Below are 18,999 nucleotides of genomic sequence, written 5' to 3' on the forward strand. Positions count from 1 at the left end.
AAAAAAAAAAGACATGTCACTTGTGATTTGTGATGGATGAAAGTAGAAAACTTACATTTTTATCTAAAGTTGAGAAGGAAATGGCAAATTAAACTTAAATATAGGCTTACCCATAGTATCTATAAGAGCACTTGATATTAGGGATGACTTAGGGTACTCGTGAAAATACTCATAATGGGTACCCATAATAATATCTTATGGGTGAGAGTGAGTTCTATGATATTCGCTTTGTAGGTATTGCAAATTTTTAAATTAAATTTTTATATATTATAGTTTTTTATTATTATTTTAAGATTATAAATCATGTATTTTATTATTATTAGCATGTCGACATACATTTTGTGTCTGCTGACCCACGTTCTTATTTTATATTATTAAATATTTAATTTTTATATATTTCATTTTAGAAAATTATACCACTTTTTGCATTAAATATATATAATATTATAATTTTTGTGATAAAAAAATGAAAATGAATTGTATTATTATTAAAAATTACTTTATTAGTTTGATATTTATGACCATGTTTTTAATTCAATCATTGCAAAATTATTTTCAGCATGAATGTTACAAAACTTTTATGTTACAAAGCAAACATAAAAACATTTGATATAGTAAATGATAAAATTGTAATATAGAAATTACATCTGCTCAATTAAATATTTGTCCTTTAATCATGTTTTGACTTTATATATTAATATAGATTTCATAATAAATTAATTATACATATTTGATTATGATCATAAATTTATCATATAAATATCATATTATTGATGTAATAATTATTTTTACATATTGATTATTATAAAACATATAAATAAATATTAAAATTAAAAATTCGTTGGATACCTACAAATATTCACCACCCGCATGGTTATCCGCAAATATTGTAGGTTTGAGAATGAGAAAACACCATATGTGCCTGTTGCCATCCCACTTGATATCATGGGGTGTTTGTTTCAAGTCATGCACACTTACTCCCCAGAACAAAGGATTGGGAATAATATATTTCTATGTTTGCTATAAGTTATAGAAAATATTTCTCTGTATAAAATATAACTAGGTAAGAGTTATTCCAATGTTTTTTTGGAATTTTTATTCCCATGAAAAAGTGTGTAATGCACATTATTATGCAGCAGAGGTACAAAAATGGATAAGCTTAATTTCCAACAAGTGGTAAAATTATACTATAAACAAGGATATCTTGGAGAAAATCTGATGTCTTTAAAGTCTGCTCTGAACTGAGAGTTCATGCTTCATTTGATCCCTCAAAACTCTTCTTAATAATTTATTGGATGCTGTTCTAGGAAACTCCGGCACAATTTTAACAAAACCTACCTGTAATAATGCAATGAAAAGAGTTGTGAACATTAAACCAATAACTGAATCATCACAAACCAGGTTAAAGTTTCCACTAAAATTTAATTTCCCTGCAAAACTCAGAATTTTAAGGATCTACATGTTGGGTTGTAGCTTTTTTGGAAAGTGATATAATGCATTTAATTCATAAGGGCCAGACCTTAAACAAAGGATTGAGGTTGCTTTGAATGGCTTTAGAGAATTTCTTCTTCAAAGTGTCTGCATTGGAATTGTATCCATTCTTTAAAACTGCAAGTATAACCAGTTGTTCAGGGCCTCCATTTCCAAGTGCAACACTAATTGCAGCTATTTCCAAAATGCATTCATCAGACCTGTCACAGACACGTTCGATTTCGAGAGAACTTGTCTGCATATCAGAAACAAGAAAATTCCAAGTAAGCAGAACAACCAGTCCCAGCATGCCAAAACAAGAGCAATCGTTATGTGAGTTAGAGAACCTTCCTTTCTAACTAAACTAATGCATGGCACAGCCCACAGATATGGAAAGATATACATTCTTATAACTAGCAATTAGATGAGCTTATAGAGCAGGTTTATGAGAACAACTTATTTCAATATGAAAATTGTTAGAATATGAATTAATGTTTCTCTCATAAATATGTCTCATAGTGAAGGAAAATGATAGTCACTAGTATCTATAGAGAAAGTAGAATAGGGATATTGAGTAGAAATTGCCCCTAAACCAGAATAAGATTGACTCTGCTAGGGTTGTAAGAGAATTTTATTGATTGTAGAGAAGAATAAGAGAAATGATTACAAGAATTGCAAGAATAATTAAGGATCCCTCGATCCAGTTTCACTGATTCCTCAATCAGTTGGTTATTTGGCAAAAACTAACTCCACCCCCCAATGCTATTCTATTTATAGCAAATTGCCCTTAACTGTTTTTAACTACCCAGGGGTAGAAAAGGAATCTAACCAAACTTTCCTCTTTCCCCTTTTATACACATTTGTAACCCTTGGCCTGGTATTAGCCTTATCAGAAAATGGGTGAAGAGTTTCACTGTTAGGAATGGAAGAAGGGGGGAGGGACTACATAATTATCATATAGGTTGCAGTGTTATCCTGTGCTAGCTAAGCATTGCAACCCTTTCGACTTTTTCTTTACTATTAAGTTTTACTTGTATGAAGTATTGCAGCCTATAAAAGGCAAAGTGTGTACCTTGAATCAATATCACAACATCAATGAAAAATCTGTGACCAACATAGTGCACAAGTGACTGTACCTAAGAGAAACATGAAGTTGTGTGAAGACGGTGTTGGGCACCTTTGTTAGTCCTTCACCTAGTGATGGCTCTTATGAGACAAAACATGGTTCACTTATGTATATATTCTTTTAGTTTCAACAAAAATAGCTTATGACCATCCTATTAGCTCTCTTTAGCTTATTTCAAAAAGAAAAGTTATTAAATAAGTGCTTGATTAAGTTGTTTATCCAAAGTTCCAAACACACCCTTTGTGTAAAACTGGGAGAAGGAGCAAAACACAAAATAGAGTGGGTGATATGATTGATACCTTTATTCCACCAAGATTCATGGTGTCATCTGCTCTCCCTTGTACGATGAAATAGCCTCCATTAGTTCTCTTGATTATATCTCCATGTCTCCTAAGAACCTGTTCATACAGGTATCATGTAGACATGAAAAGTTAGATAAATAAACCGATCGAAAAAGTAGATGACAACAATGATGGAATGAGAGTATCAAAAGTTACAATATAGTCTAGCTAATTATTATGTTGTTTACAAATAATGGATTATTTGAAAATCCTTAATGCAGATCTGATTAATCTACAGTAACTTTGGGTGTTTATAGCTTAAATAGGTATTAACAGCATTTGATAAACAACTATTCAAGACATCCAAATTTGGAAAAGTATTCCTCTCCTCTCTCTCAAATTTGGTAAGTGTGCTCATGCAAACATGTGCTTGTGCTGTTGGATGTAACATGGAAGTAACCAACTACAAATACTTTAAGATATGAAGAGATTATGTGGTCCCTTAGCATAAAGAACTAATATTTCAAGGCATAAGTATCTAAATGTGGAAATCATTAGTTGTGTTGGCACTAAGCATATTTATTGAAGTAATACCTTTCCTTTGTATATGGGCATTCCCTTATAGTAAATCTCCTCATGATCAGCATTAAGCAATCTATCAGTTGCTCCCATAGATAGAGGGAATAAGGCCATTTCGCCAACACAAGCAGCATCCTCTGGCTGTTAAATTGGTCAAAGAGATCAAATAAATTAGAAAGACTACAAAATAATCTGTCTAAACCAAGAGACAAGGTCACTCTTGTTATCGAGGATAGTTCGGTCATTTGAGACCAGGGTTTCCTGTTAGTCATTATTAGTCCCAAGTCCGGAATTTCTAATAAGCACATGGCACAAATTATCCATTGCAACAACGAAATTACACCTAGGTATTGGCATCCATGAAACACGGTGTCAAGTCGGTTGCAGCGTAAGTAAACAAAATATATGATCAACATATAGAAACTATCCAGAAAATATTCTTACATAAGGAACTCCACTTTCATCAAGGATAACAAAGCCGGTTGTCATTGATGCTGTGCTAAATGCTCCAAAAGCTTGAGGCTGCAGGTGGCTTCCCATGATGTAACAGGCTGCAAGCTCAGTGCCTCCACAACATTCGATGATTGGTTTGTAATAAGATTTTGAAGAAAGCCAGAGGTCATCATCAACATTTGAGGTTTCTCCAGTGGAACAAAATGTTCTGCATATACCACAGATTAGTTCAATTTTCATATTAGTAAATAGTAACTTGATTATTTAAACTGTCAGAGATATTACCTTATCTTTGTCCAATCCAAACCCTCCATACACTGCGTACTCCTCCAAGCTTTTACCATGCTTGGAACTGTTCCCAAAATGGTAACACCTGCATCCTGAACAACTCTCGCTAAATGAATAAATTTGTGCTTTGGTGCCATGTACCAATTTCTGCTAATGCATAATACTACATCTACTATAGCAATTATAATGACACTTTGCTTCGTTGTGTATTAATATTTGATCTTAACCTCATTCCAGAGAAATTATCGGATGGTCTCGCACACATCTATATTGTGGATCGTGTATTAATGATTTTATTCAAAATCAACATTAAAGATATTCCTGACTATTGATCCGGGATTATCTGATAATTTCTCCTCATCCAGCCTTGTTCAGCTCCTTTTTGTTGCAAAGTCAAGTGCTAGTAGTGACATTGTTTTCATAAATGATAGGAATGTTCCCTTGTCATGTCACTGGATATAACACCAACTTACAAGCCTTTCCCCCATTATATCCCACAGTATCAAAAAGGAGATAAGACCTGTGACATCTAATCACTTTATTTCATCCACAATTTTGAAGAACAACTACTAGTCTGGTTCTAACTTGATTCTGTTCTAGTACTCTTCTACACCTAAAAGTTGGGGAGCACATATTCTGTCTCACAAAATGTATAACTCCATGTGCCATCACTTATGATTGGTCGGAAAAATAATAAAATTATTAAATTTTGAAGTTAAATATATTTTTTTCAACCAATAAAAACAAATGACACATGGAGTGACACGCTTTTTGGGACAGAAGATGTGTACCCCAACTTTTAAGCATATATTATATGGGGAATGCAATATTATATTTAGAGGAATCACCTGAACAAATTTCCCAAAGCCATGGCCTAGAGGAGATCCATGGTATAGAGCAAGAGTAGCACCAAGTAAGAAACTTGAATATATTATAGTTGGTCCCATCACCCATCCTAAATTTGTAGGCCAACAATATACATCTCCAGGTTGAAGATCAATTAATGCCCATGAATCAGCAGAACCTCGAATGGGTGAAAGGTGAGTCCAAGGAATGGCTTTTGGATCTCCTAAAGAAGCAAAATATAATAACCAGAGAGTCATTATAATGGTAGTTTCTACCTGAATTGTTTTCAGGAAGAATATTTACCTGTGGTTCCAGATGAGAAAAGTATGTTAGTGACAGAATCGATTGGTTGATACATTGGAGAGAAATGATGTGATCTGCCATGAGTTAAATGTTAAGGGAGACAAAAAATACTCTTAGTTTGAAAAAATAACCATCTGTTTATATGGCTTAATAGATGCATTCGGAAGCATATTTCTGAGGATACTGTCTTCCAGAAGAGAGAAAACTCTTCCATGATAAGTCTTGCTCTCTTAATTGTACTCCAACATTATCACCTATCACGGGGAGAACGATAACTTTATCTGCAGCTGCTTGAATGACTCGACTGCAAGGAGAAGTATGCACAATTAGGCCTACATGTGAAAATGGCAGCCTTAAATCTATCCAACAAAAATTCAAACACGAGTACAAGTGCTCTTGACATATTTCATGTTTTGCATGGCAAAACAGTCTGAGAGGGGCATTCAAATAAGATTTAAGCATTAGTTAGAAAAGTAGCATTTAAAATACAAACTTTGGCCGAAGGGAGGAAGTAATATATTCACTTGTGAACAATAACTGTTGAAATAAGTATATGGACAAGAGAATAGGAATTATCAGTTTTGATAATTCAAGTTAGAATTCTACTCAGTATATCAAAACAAAGTATAACTAGAGCTGGTTTAGACTCTAGGTGCATTTTAGAATGTAAAATCACCAATGTCTGGATTCATGTCCTCTGGAATGTGACATTTCAAGCAGATGAATCAAATTCAGAGAAGAAGATTGAGGGAAAAAAAGAGAGTGGCGCAGTGCAAGAGACTCCCACTTGGTGGGGTTTGAGGAGGGTAGATGTGTGCAGTCTTTCCCCTCAGCCTTTCCCCTGCAAGTGGAGAAACTGTTTCCAAGATTTGAGCTCGTGACTTTGTGCTCATTAGATAACAACCTTACCCCCAAAATTAAACTTATCCATCTAGTATGAAAGAATAAAATATTACCTCAATTGATTCCAGACTTAGAATCTAAACAGGTCATAATATGCAAAGGACTTATAGTGGCTGGAATTATGATGATGTTTATATTATATAATTTCTTGCCGAAATCAATCTCTTTTGGTGCTATCAAATAACTAGACTGATACCTATAACAAATGCGTAAAAACGAAGTGAAGCAAAAATGACAAAAATAAAAGAAGGTTTGAAAAAAATAGGCCCCAATATAGAACACGGGTTTGATGATTTAATAAAATTTAAATTCAGCCTGACTCCTATATTATAACACAGATACTTTGCTGATCCATAATAAGATTATCACTTACCCAATATAGCACAACCATGTATACTCATACCGAAGTATAGTTGTAACAGATAATCATCAAATAACCATATTATTACTGGAAGTTATGGATAATAGAAAATAAGGTATATTTGTAAAGCTTAACTTGCCAATTACAATATTCCAAATGGATAAGTAGACACAAACATCATAGCAGTGTACCGGCTGAACTGTGATTTCAATATTGCAATAAGTATAATACTAACAATTTTTTACCTGTACAAAGGGAATTTCCTGCCACCTCTTGATATGAAATCCTGAAAACAATTCAAGCTGAGTGACATACAACAAATTTAATTTCGTAATCCTGAAGTTCATCATATAAGTGCTCAAAATCAAAGCCTTAGACTAATAATCTTTACAGGACAAGAGTCCAATCCTTATAGAACAAGTTTCACAATCATATTTATCAAGATAAAAAAAATTATTACATTTAAAGATCAGTTTAAGATTCAGCACAGTTGCTACTTTCATGGTTTTGTGTGAGTTTACGAGTCCTGGAATTTTCACATGAAAGCATGAAGCCTAGAATAATTATCATCTTATTCTAGAACTCAAATATGTTTAACCTTAATACATGTCAAGCTCTGTTCTCTTAACTAGACATCAATTAGGATTTCATTATGTGAATTTCTAATTTGCTTCAATCTACCTAAAACTCTTGGCACAATGAAATCTAACTTCACAAGTACAGTTTTGAGCATAAATCGTTGTTAGTTTATGCATATTGAATTAAAGCCATCCTTACTCTAAAAATACACTCCATCTACCTTCTACCTCATTAATCCTTCTCAAAACCAAAACCCTTGCCCAGGCTTATGATAAGGATGAAGATAGATTTCTAGGAAATTGCAGAGAATTCGAAGAAATGATTATGAAAACAGGGAATCTCTTTCAACGAGAGAGAACTCCGACGTGTTATTGAGAATTAGAGAAGACGATCACAAGAATTGAACTGTTTTTTGAAAAACAATTCTATTTCTATTTATAGCTATTCCTAATTGTTTTAACTGAAACAATTATCTAAAAATGGAAAAACTACAAGATTTGGAAAATATACATATAATTGTCTAAAAATGAAAAGATCCATATCAATACCCCCTCCTAAAACCAATCCTTGACCTCAAGGGTTGAAAAACGGATACTTCTTCTGCAAGTCATAAAAGAATTCCCAGATTACATCTTCATCCAACTTATCTTCCACTTCATGAGAACCTTAGTAACCGCTTGACCCTTCCTTTTCACCGTCATGCGATCTATGATGTATTCTGGTTCTCTACCCCTAGCCACTGCATCTGAAGAGAGTGGAATTTGGATCAAGGTTGGAACTAATCCAACGTGTTTTTTAAGCTGTGACACATGGAAAACAGGATGGATTGTGGATGTTGGGGGAAGTTTCAATTTGTAAGCCACCATGCCCACCTTGTCAATTACTGGATAAGGTCCAAAAACTTTAGGAGCTAACTTAGCATTACTCCTATTAGCCACCGAAATCTGTCTGTAGGGATGTAATTTAACATAAACCATATCCCCCACCTCGAATTGCCTATCCTGCCTGCTTTTATCAGCAATTTGTTTCATGCGATGTTGAGCTCGCCTTAAGTGGAATTTAAGCACCCGTAGCATTTCTTCTCGTTTGATTAAGCTGCGATCCACCAATTCCACCTTTGAATCCCCAGGAAGATATGGCAGATAATGGGGTGGTGGTTGATCATAAACAATCTCATAAGGGGTAGCCTGGATTGATGTGTGAAATGTAGAGTAGTACCACCATTCCGCTAAAGCCAACCATTTAAGCCAATGTTGTGGTGAATCTGAGCACATACATCATAAGTAGGTTTCCAAACATCTATTTACCACTTCGGATTGACCATCTGTTTGAGGGTGATAAGAAGAGGAAAGCTGAAGGTGGATTCCTTGCAATGCAAATAATTCTTGCCAAAATCTGCTGACAAATACAGGGTTTCTATCACTGGTAATGGAAGCAGGATAGCCATGGAGTTTAAACACATTATCTAGAAAACGTTGTGCCACATTCGTAGCAGTATAAGGATGAGCTAAAGCCATAAAGTGAGTTGCTTTGCTCAACCTATCAACCAGTACAAGGATTACTTGCTTTCCTGATGATAATGCAATCCTTCAATGACGCCCATTGTGAGATGTTGCCAAACATGGTCTAGAATTGGCAATGGTTGCAGCAAACCTGGGTAGGGTGTTGTTTCATATTTACATGTCTGACAAGTTTGGCACCACATGACAAATTCCTTGACATCCTTATTCAGACCTCTCTAGTAAGCCACGAGTTTAACTCGTTTAATTGTGGCATACCTTCCTGAATGACCCCTAGTGGCTGTTGTATGCAGCCATTGCAAGATGTCCTTCCTTAGTTCTAGATTGTTGCCAATCACCAACTTCCCTTTCCTTCGAAGTTCACCATTGACCGAACTATAATGCTTGTGAGAAGATGGGTGTTGTTGAATCTGGAATCTGAGTTTGCTCAATCCTGTGTCTGTGTCCCAGGAAGCAATGATTCTATCCAATAAAACTGGATCAATCGTATGGACTAGCAGGGCATAACAAGCATTCATTCTGGATAAGGCATCTGCTGCAATATTTTCCTTGCCCTGCTTGTACTCAATTTTAAAGTCAAATTCCAGCAGTTTGATTAACTATTTCTGTTGGAATGATGTTGCCAATTTCTGATCCAATATGTACTTTAAACTAATATGATCGGTCTTGATTATAAAATGCTTACTAAGCAAGTAGTGTCGCCATTTTTGGACAGCAAATACCACTACCATAAGTTCTTTTTCATAAGTAGAAGCTGATTGGTGTTTTGGTTGAGAGCCCTGCTCACATATGCTATAGGATGGTGGTCCTGCATCAAGACAGCCCCCAAGCCTACCCCTGAAGCATCTACTTCCAGGACAAAAGTTTTTGAGAAATCAGGAAGAGCCAAAACTGGTGCAGTGACCAATAAGTGCTTCAAGTGTAGAAAAGAATTCTTTGCCTCAACTGTCCAGCAGAAGTTGTTTTTCTTGAGTAGTTCTGTTAAGGGTTTAGCTACTCCTCCATATCCCTTAACAAATCTTCTGTAATAGCCAGCTAACCCAAGAAAACCCCTCAATTGTTTAAGTGTTTGAGGTAGGGGCCAATCCTTGACAGCTGAATTTTTTTATGGATCAGTGGACACTCCTTGAGCAGAGCTAAAGTGCCCTAAGTATTCAACATTTTCCACACCAAAGTAGCATTTTGATTTCTTGCCAAACAGGGCATGTTTCTGCATCAACTGCAAGACTCTTGTAAGATGATTCACATGTTCAGGCAATGACTTACTATAGACCAGGATATCATCAAAGAAAACCAACAAGAATTTCCTAAGAAATTCACTGAAAATGGCATTCGTAAGTCCTTGGAATGTTGCTGGAGCATTTGTCAATCCAAAAGGCATTACCAAGTACCCATAGTGCCCTCTGTGTGTTCTGAATGTTGTCTTGTAAATATCAGAGGGTTCCATTCTCACCTGATGGTAGCCAGCTCGCAGGTCCAGCTTGAAGAAGATAGTTGAGCCATGTAATTCATCCATGAGGTCCTCTACCAATGGAATGGGAAATCTGTCATTGACAGTTCCTTTGTTTAAGCCTCTATAGTCCACACATAATCTCCAGGAGCCATCTTTCTTGCCCACCAAGACTACAGGGCTAACATAGGGATGATGCTTGAAGCTAGCATTTCTTGCACCAGTTTCTCAATAATATCCTTCTGGTGCTTGGCATATCTATAGGGCCTCATGTTCACAGGGTTGGTGCCTTCCAGTAAGGGGATTTGGTGATTGTGGCCCACCCTTAGAGGAGGCAATTGAACTGGTTTTGCAAAAATGGCATCAAAATCTCCAAGCAATTGAGCAATTTCAGCAGGAATCAAGGATGCTCTGCATGAGTAGTCAAGGAGTGTAGCAACCCTCCTTCCACAGTACATAGTTGCAGCATGGATGATTGCACCCCTTGGTTCAAAACCTTGTCTAGCTTCTGGGTTTTGATTGTCTTGACAGCATTTGTGGAAGCTCCCCTAAGAACATGCCTCCTACTATGTGTTGTGAAATCCATAGTTAACTTGTCAAAGTTCCAAGTTATATCCCCTAAGGTTACCAACACTAAATACCCAGCACCACATCACAACTTCCCAAGGGAATAAGCATCATGTCAGAAATAAAGGTGGTGTGTTGAATGGTCCAAGCAAAATTTCTTACCCCAGTTGAGATTTGCAGCTTGTTTCCATCAGCCACGGTAACCATTAAGGGTGCAAGTTGCTCAATCTGGCAACCAGTTGTGTTAGCCTTTTGGATGTCTAGAAAATTGTGTGTGCTCCCACTGTCAATGAGGATATGCAGAGGTTTTTTATTGTTATGACCCATGATCCGCATGGTTCTGAAGCTAGGCATCCCTGTGAGTGCGTTAACTGAAATAGTTGGCTCTCCATAGTCCTTAGAGGCCATTGCTACCTCTCCATCTATATCCTCATCCTCACAACTATCTTCAATCTCCAACACATGTAGTTGAAGCTTTTTATGAGTTAAGCTATGTTCAGGGGTATAAGGCATATCGCAGAAATAGCATAAGCCTTTGGCGCGCCTTTCATTCATATAAGTTGGAGTTAAGCTCTTTGTAGCTGTAGGCTTAGGCTTGAGTTGATGTAGCTGTTGGTCAACTTGCAAGTGCAGTCTAGCAAGTGTGAATGTCTTGGAATTAGACACATTTTTACCCCATTTGGGGGGAAACTTGGGCAAAGACGGATGATTATGTGCAAATTCATATAGCTTTGCTAATGCAAAAGCTTTCCTAACAGAGTGGGGTTGGAACATGTGCACCATCATCTAAACATCTTGCTTTAACCCGCCTAAGAAGCAACTCAACGTATATTCCTCAGAGAGCTCCAACTGTGTGATAATGGAATCAAACTCCTCATGGTAATCCACCACAGTGCCTTTCTGCCTTAGGTTCATAAGCTCCACCATAGGGTCATCACATACCTCCCAGAAACGTTTTGTGAGGATTTGCACGTATTCACTCCAACTTGGCCAAGAACAAGACCACAAAGTCTTCACAAAGGCATGGTGCCATTGTAAAGCCCTGCTCTCGAAATGAACCACGACCAACTTCACTTTGAATTCTTCGGGTGTGCCATCAATTAAGAAGTAAGTTTCGCACTGATAGATTCACTGTCTCACGCTATCACCATTAAAACGGGGAAAATCGATTCTTGTTAATCTTGTGCCACACGAGTAGCTGGAGTTGTTACGTCTCTCACCAAGAATTGATGGTCTTGACCTTGCTGATTCTTCCACAACATCGTGACTGGTTTTGAGTAACTCCTACATTGTCACTTTTAAAGACTCACTCAAAGATTTTTGGAGTGAACCCGCAAGTTCCATCATTTTCAACTCAATCTTTACTGACATTCTGCTTTCTAAGCGTTCTTCGACTTCACGCATGGATGCTTGACTCCTCGTTGATTCTGCCATGGAAGCGCGTGTTGTGCCAAGGAAAGACTAAATCTGATACCAATTGATAAGGATGAAGATAGATTTCTAAGAAATTGCAGAGAATTCGAAGAAATGATTATGAAAATAGGGAATCTCCTTCAACGAGAGAGAACTCTGAAGTATTATTGAGAATTAGAGAAGACGATTACAAGAGAAGAAGTTTTCGGTTACAAGAATTGAATTGTTTTTTGAAAAACAGTTATATTTCTATTTATAGCTATTCCTAACTGTTTTAACTTAAACGGTTATCTAAAAATGGAAAAGTTACAATATTTGGAAAATATACAAATAATTGTCTAAAAATGAAAAGATCCATATCAGCTTATGAAGTCTTAATTGCCATAAATTCTTGACAAAGCCTAGCCAGCCTGAACAAGAGCCATAAGTTTGCTCAAATTGAGACTACAAGCTGCACAGGATAGCTAATGCCCTCATAAGACAGTTATAAGGGATTCAGGCCAAAGTTAAGTAAAATAAGTCTAAGAAATAGGTATTCTAAAATGTTCTCCAAGAATAAGAATCCTTCCACATATATTTGCTGAATCTTATCAAACAGTAAACAGAAGTCAGACATTTGAAGATGAACGCAAAATGGAAATTTCTGAGGCGCAATATGATTTGGTAATCCTGACATTGCTACACACACTCAAGAATATTAAACACAGACATTGGCAACTGAGAAAGAACCAAGACAATTCCAAACATTAATCAATAGTTTCACTTTGATCAAAAGTACCTTTCCTAATAAAGTCTACACATAGCACCAAATTTAAAAGATCACCTGTGTGAAAATACCCTTTGCTTTTGAAATACGCAGGCGAGTTGCAATCTCTTTAGGTGCAACGCTATCGGGTATCGATACCACAACGCATCCTGCCAGAATAATGGCTAAATATATAATAACAGCATTGGCTGTCATTTGCATGTCTATTGCGATTGCATCTCCCTTCGAGAATGTGGCATCTATTGCATTTGCTACCAACCTGGAAATGATATGACAAGAACACAGTGAAAAGAAATAATTTCATACAGGAAATATATAGATTATAGATTGAAAAACTACTTCAAGTTTAAAAAGGCGGAGGACCAAAAACCAAAAAGTGAAACACAAGTAGCATAAGAATGGAAATAAAGACAAGAACAGTACAAAGCCAATGCAATGATGCGAATGCAAAACAGCATTTCAAATATCATAATAACTGACTTAGCACAAGTAACAAAGTAAAGGAAAAATTGAGAAATCAGACACTGTACAAGGAGAAAGTTAACTTCGACAGAAAAACAAAAGGGTCACATGATATGAGAGCATACATCACTTGTTGTCGAAGTTGTTTGAGGGTGATACGATTCACATCAGAATCATCGAATCCTTCATCTCTCCAAATGATGGCTATACTATCATCTCCTTTGTTGGGGTATTCACTTGGTTGCAAACAGCAATCTGCAATATTCAACACAGAACCCGGAAGCCAAGTTCCTCCATGCTTAGATGGATCAGAAGTATCTAAAAAACACTTTGGAGGTTCAACAAATGAAACTGAAAGTTCCTTGAGAACAAGAGACAAGTACACCTGCACTAACATTAACAATACATGGTTGAATTATAGAAGGGAAAGAAAAACAAATTACAAAAAAAAACAGCATTAGTTAGTAGTAGTTGCCTGAGGGTGTTCAACAGAAAACTTGTGAAAGAGAGGGAAACTAGTAATGGGGTCTTTGTAGGAATCTCCTAAAAGCTTGGGTCCATGTGTTTCCATGAAACGACCAAGGTTTGTGCATTTGGCCTGCTCTCTAAAGTAAAAAAACAACAACAAATACATGAATTGAATACATTATTAGTCTCATGCATGCAGCCATAGACAGTATTCTTATAATGAGCCAAGATAAGACTCTTCTAACAGTTTTGCTATATGCTCGGATGCTCCTACAAATCCTCCTATAAATTCACATGATACTGAATAAAGAAGGTATTAAGATGAACAAAGTTAATACATACATTGCCTTGGAAATAGAAAAGTATTCAATATTATTTCACTTAGTAACTAGGGGATTCGTAGATGGATATACCATTTCTCCTATTCTAAAGTGATTTATCTCTAATGATATGTTTGGATAGAAGGGATAAAGTGGAATGGAATGGAATGAGATTCCATTTTTTTGAAGGTTTTATAAGCAAAAGTTATAATGGACCATTCCACTCCAAACTAAACTCAGGTGTAACCAATAGAATGGAAACATCCAGACAATGGGAAGCTTACTCCCATTCCATTCTATCCCTTCCATTGCATTATCCTCCAAACTCCCAAACATAACTTAGCATAAGGTGAACAAGTAAAGGTATATCCATCATTTTTAGAGTAGTTTATTTCCAGCCACTTAGAAAAATACAAAAAAATGTCAAATGTTAGAGTAAATCAAATCATTCCTCAACAAATTCTTATAAGCATGTCCTAATATGGGAGACTTTTATCTAGTAAGGTTTGAGGATAGATGCCATGATCCTAAAAAAATACAAATTCCACCAAATTAGGGTCGGCCTATAAGGGGTGTGTAGAAAGTGTACATCATAGGCCCAGAATTAATAGGGGCTCAAATATTAATTTGTCCATACAAATAATTTTATCTCTATGTGACAAATATATTATGGTTTTTATTCTTTTTAAACGTTATGTCGTCAATTATTATTTATTTTTTTGCATAAATTGGATCAATAATCTGTTAGTTATAAATTGTAATGATCATTGTTTTATATTATTATATAGTTTATATATAATTAATATAAGGGTCCGACCCATACTGTGAAAAATATAAGACTTGTTTAACACTCATTAATAAGAAAATACAATAAAAATATATTGGAATCAGGTACCCAATAAATAATAATAGTTGACCCCAAAAAATTATATCTTATATTCTCACAATTCATATGAGATATCTTTTATTCAAATTTATCATAAAAAATTACATACCTTAAATTATTTGATATATAATGTGTACTTAATTTTATTTTGTAGTGACCATATAATTAAGTTAGGGTCCCAATTTGCCTACAAACTGTCAGGACCGGCACTGAACCAAATTAATCGTGTAAAGAAATATGTCACCAATCCCTCAAATTTTAAAATATCACCATGTTGAGTCAAGTTCCAAAGAGACAGAAAATGACACCATATTAGTTCATTCTTAAGCTTACATATACTTAATGGGCTATAATAACCTTCTAGGAACGTGGGTATTTTTTGTCACACATTTTGTTTCAGTTTATGTGACATGGGTTATGATTTGTTAAAAAAATATAATTAAATTAAAATTTTAATTATTAAATATTTTTCTGACCAATTACAGCTTATAACACATAAAATAATATAATATTGTGAGACAAAATATGTAGTCTCCTAGAAACCACACCACTTAAATCTAGTAATTCTAGTTGCAGAATTCGAGGCCTTATAAAGGTTGGTGACCTTTTTAGAACATGGAAAAGATGGTAAAAGGTAATAAGGTAATTGCGAATATGAGATGAAAATTGAATTTTTTTAATATTACTTTATTAAAAATAATTAAAATCTACACCGTTAATTTATTCAGTTAAGACTCTAATAGGCGGCTCAAAGGGAGTAAGAGAATTGAAATTTTATTAATATTAATTTATTAAAAATAATTAAAATTTGCACGGTTAATTTCTTCCATATCATGTCAAAATATGTATCTAGTACTAAAGTCTCCGTTACCGAAAAATATCTCTACTCATAATAAACACACTTACAGTGAAGGGAACCAATAAAGAGGAGGGTCAGCAAAATCAGCAGCAGCAGCACCATTTGATTGAGAAGATTGAAGAATAGAGTAATAAACAAGTTGATGGAAGGAATGAGGGTAAGATGGTTTGAGCAATTTGTTAGTAACCAAATGGTGCCATGTATCAGTAGGAGAAGATGAGATAGAGAGGATATTATTCAAAACACCATGGAATTCATTGGCTTCTTCCACAGTTAACCCTGCATTCACAAAATTCTCTGCACCCAATTCCCTTATGCTTTTTGTTCCCATTTGCTCTTCAATGATGTTATGGTTTTAGCAATGAAAGAAATTCATTGAGAAATAGTGTTGTAGGTAGTTGTTCAGATGAGTGTCCACGTCATGATGATATTCTTAATGGGTTTGGTAAAGCACAAAGACTCATAACAGCAAAAGTTATATGTAACGGATAGCGGTGTGGTCACTAGGATGGGATCCTACCCGTTTATTTATCATGGTTTGATTATGATCGATTTCAAATAGGGTCGAGTTTTATTAGGTTTAAGATCAAGTTTGGGTTCAAAAATTAGTCTCGGTCAATATTTAGGGTCAAGTAGGTAGCAAACATAAACTGACTCAACTCGTCTCATTGTCAGTCATTCATGTTTGTATATGTCTTTATTCGAATGATATTTTTTTTGGTAGGAAATATTATTAATTTTCTAATTTTTTCATCATATATACATGATTAATATATACATGATTATATATATATATATATATATATATATATATATATATCATTTGATATATCAAATTACATATTCATAATAATAAATAATATGGAGAAGATTTTATCTATAATGAGTATGTATTATATTTAATCGGATCGGTGTCGGGTTTAAAGACTAACCCAATTGATATTTAGGGTCGGGTTAGCTTCGGGTCTAGGATCAAGTTCGGGCTTAGAAAAATGATCTGATCAATATTCAGGATCGGGTGAGGACAAGTCTTAATCCATCTCAACCCATCACTTGCTCACACATAGGTAGTAGTATATATTTTTATCCTACGTAATGGTATCCCTTACTTTTGAAAAAGGAACTGCTTATCATTTTTAGAGTATATGGTGTATCTCCAACAAATGTCACTCATATAATTTGAATCTTTAATATTTTAGTCTTTCTAATGATCTAGTAGGACCTTGTACTACTAAAAATTGTCTATGTCAATATAAATAGTATGTGTTTAACTATTAGTATTATTATGACTAGTGTATACAGGCACTTCGTACCTGCCGGTCAATATTGCATGGTATTATATATTCAATTTTTATATATTTCATTTTTTCATAATTATAATATATTTGTTGTATTCAGTGTACTTTATATTATATTTTTTGTGCTTTTATGATAATGTATAGTTTAAGGTGAAAGATGTGGTTAATTAATGTGTTGGTGGTGATTAATTAGAATTATATTTTTTTTTTGTAAAAATTAAATAATTGGAAGGACAAAATAGGAAGTGAAAATTACACCATGATGGAAGTTACACCATGTTTTGGCTTTATATATAACTAGTGTGTACAGGCACTTCGTGCCTACCGGCGAATATTGTGTGATACTACATATTCAATTTTTATATATTTCATTTTTTGAATTAAAATATATTTGTTGTGTTCGATGTACTTTATATTATATTTTTTGTGTTGCAGTGTTAATAATTCTAAATAAAAACCATTATACATTTATTAAGAAGATACAATTAGTGAAGGAGCAACTACACAAAGTGAATAACATGTTACTACTCCACATGATAATCATAGAAGCAGAATGCAAAATGAGATATGATGTAAATAATTAAGTGTAAATAGAATTTATTAAAACTAGCGTGTTGACATGCACTGTCGTGTATATTAACCCGCTTTCCTATCGTTTGTAATGTATAGTTTGTATTTTATAAATTCAAATATTTTTTTTTGCGCTAAATTTACGGTTGAATTTATTCAATTGGTCTAATATTCAATTTTTTAAATACGCTTTTAAAATAAGAAGATAACAAGGATAAAATAAGAAAATAATGTTATATGGTTTTTTGGTAGAAATAAAAAGATATTGAAGGCAAAATAGGAAAACACAAATTACACCATGATGGGTGGTTATTTTGTGTTTTCCCTTTATTAATAGTATAGATATAGATTATATAGTATAGATATAGATAGATATAAATACATGTCTAATAGGTACTCATATAATTATAAATTTATTTTTAATTAAATATTTTATACATACTCCAATATTGTAGTATATAATTTTTTATCATTTAATAATGAATTTTGGTGATTGAACTATAGTAATAAATTTAGCATATGAATATATTATTATTTATGTAATAATTATTTTTATATATTGTTTCATATTCTAATTGTTTATGTACCCAAAAATATTCTAATTGTTTGAGATTTGATATACAATAATTAGATGATATATATTTTGAATACATAATTCTTAGTTTAATATACACAATCTTATAACATTCTCTATTTTATATATTTCTTGAAAAACATAACTTTATTAATTTCTTGTATTGAAATTTAAAATCAATATGTAATTACTATATGTACCATAATAAATAATTATTCATAGAAATATGTATGGCTAACTTAAATGATTATTTTTTATAATAAAATACTTAGCAATTTAATATTAAAACATTACTGGCATAAAACAATTTAGAGTTAATTACACTGATACCCCTTGAGTTTTAGTGAAATTACATAAATCACCTCTCACTTTTTTACACCTACACAAACTTCCCCTAGTTTTTATACTTTCATTACACTATTCACCCCTATATGAGAAATAAATGTAATTTTTTAGATAAAAAGTTGATAAATGCAATTAAGTTAAACAAAACATCGTATATTATGAGGAAAAATCCAAATAATATACAAATCAATGTATCTTTATTATTTTTTATTACAAAACACATCAACAATTCTAAAGAGATATTGTTTAAATTGCTCTTATACTATATCGTAAAGAACCAAAAATAATAATGAGGTATCGACTCATATATTA

At 34.0% G+C, this 18,999-nt stretch overlaps 1 protein-coding gene across 1 annotated transcript; it reads right to left on the reverse strand.

Moving 5' to 3' along the window:
* On the reverse strand, positions 1,061-16,295 carry LOC109360402 (probable acyl-activating enzyme 18, peroxisomal). The gene is made up of 14 exons (XM_019605290.1): positions 15,948-16,295; positions 13,843-13,972; positions 13,493-13,752; positions 12,963-13,164; positions 6,856-6,896; positions 5,531-5,650; positions 5,347-5,420; positions 5,046-5,266; positions 4,195-4,289; positions 3,901-4,117; positions 3,472-3,597; positions 2,896-2,994; positions 1,520-1,726; positions 1,061-1,338 (listed from the first exon to the last, which is right to left on the reverse strand). Exons 1-14 carry the CDS (start codon positions 16,229-16,231, stop codon positions 1,225-1,227), a joined length of 2,190 nt encoding a protein of 729 aa, XP_019460835.1. The 5' UTR covers positions 16,232-16,295; the 3' UTR covers positions 1,061-1,224.

This window comes from Lupinus angustifolius, chromosome LG01, assembly GCF_001865875.1.
Source record: "Lupinus angustifolius cultivar Tanjil chromosome LG01, LupAngTanjil_v1.0, whole genome shotgun sequence".
NCBI classification, from domain to species: domain Eukaryota; kingdom Viridiplantae; phylum Streptophyta; class Magnoliopsida; order Fabales; family Fabaceae; genus Lupinus; species Lupinus angustifolius.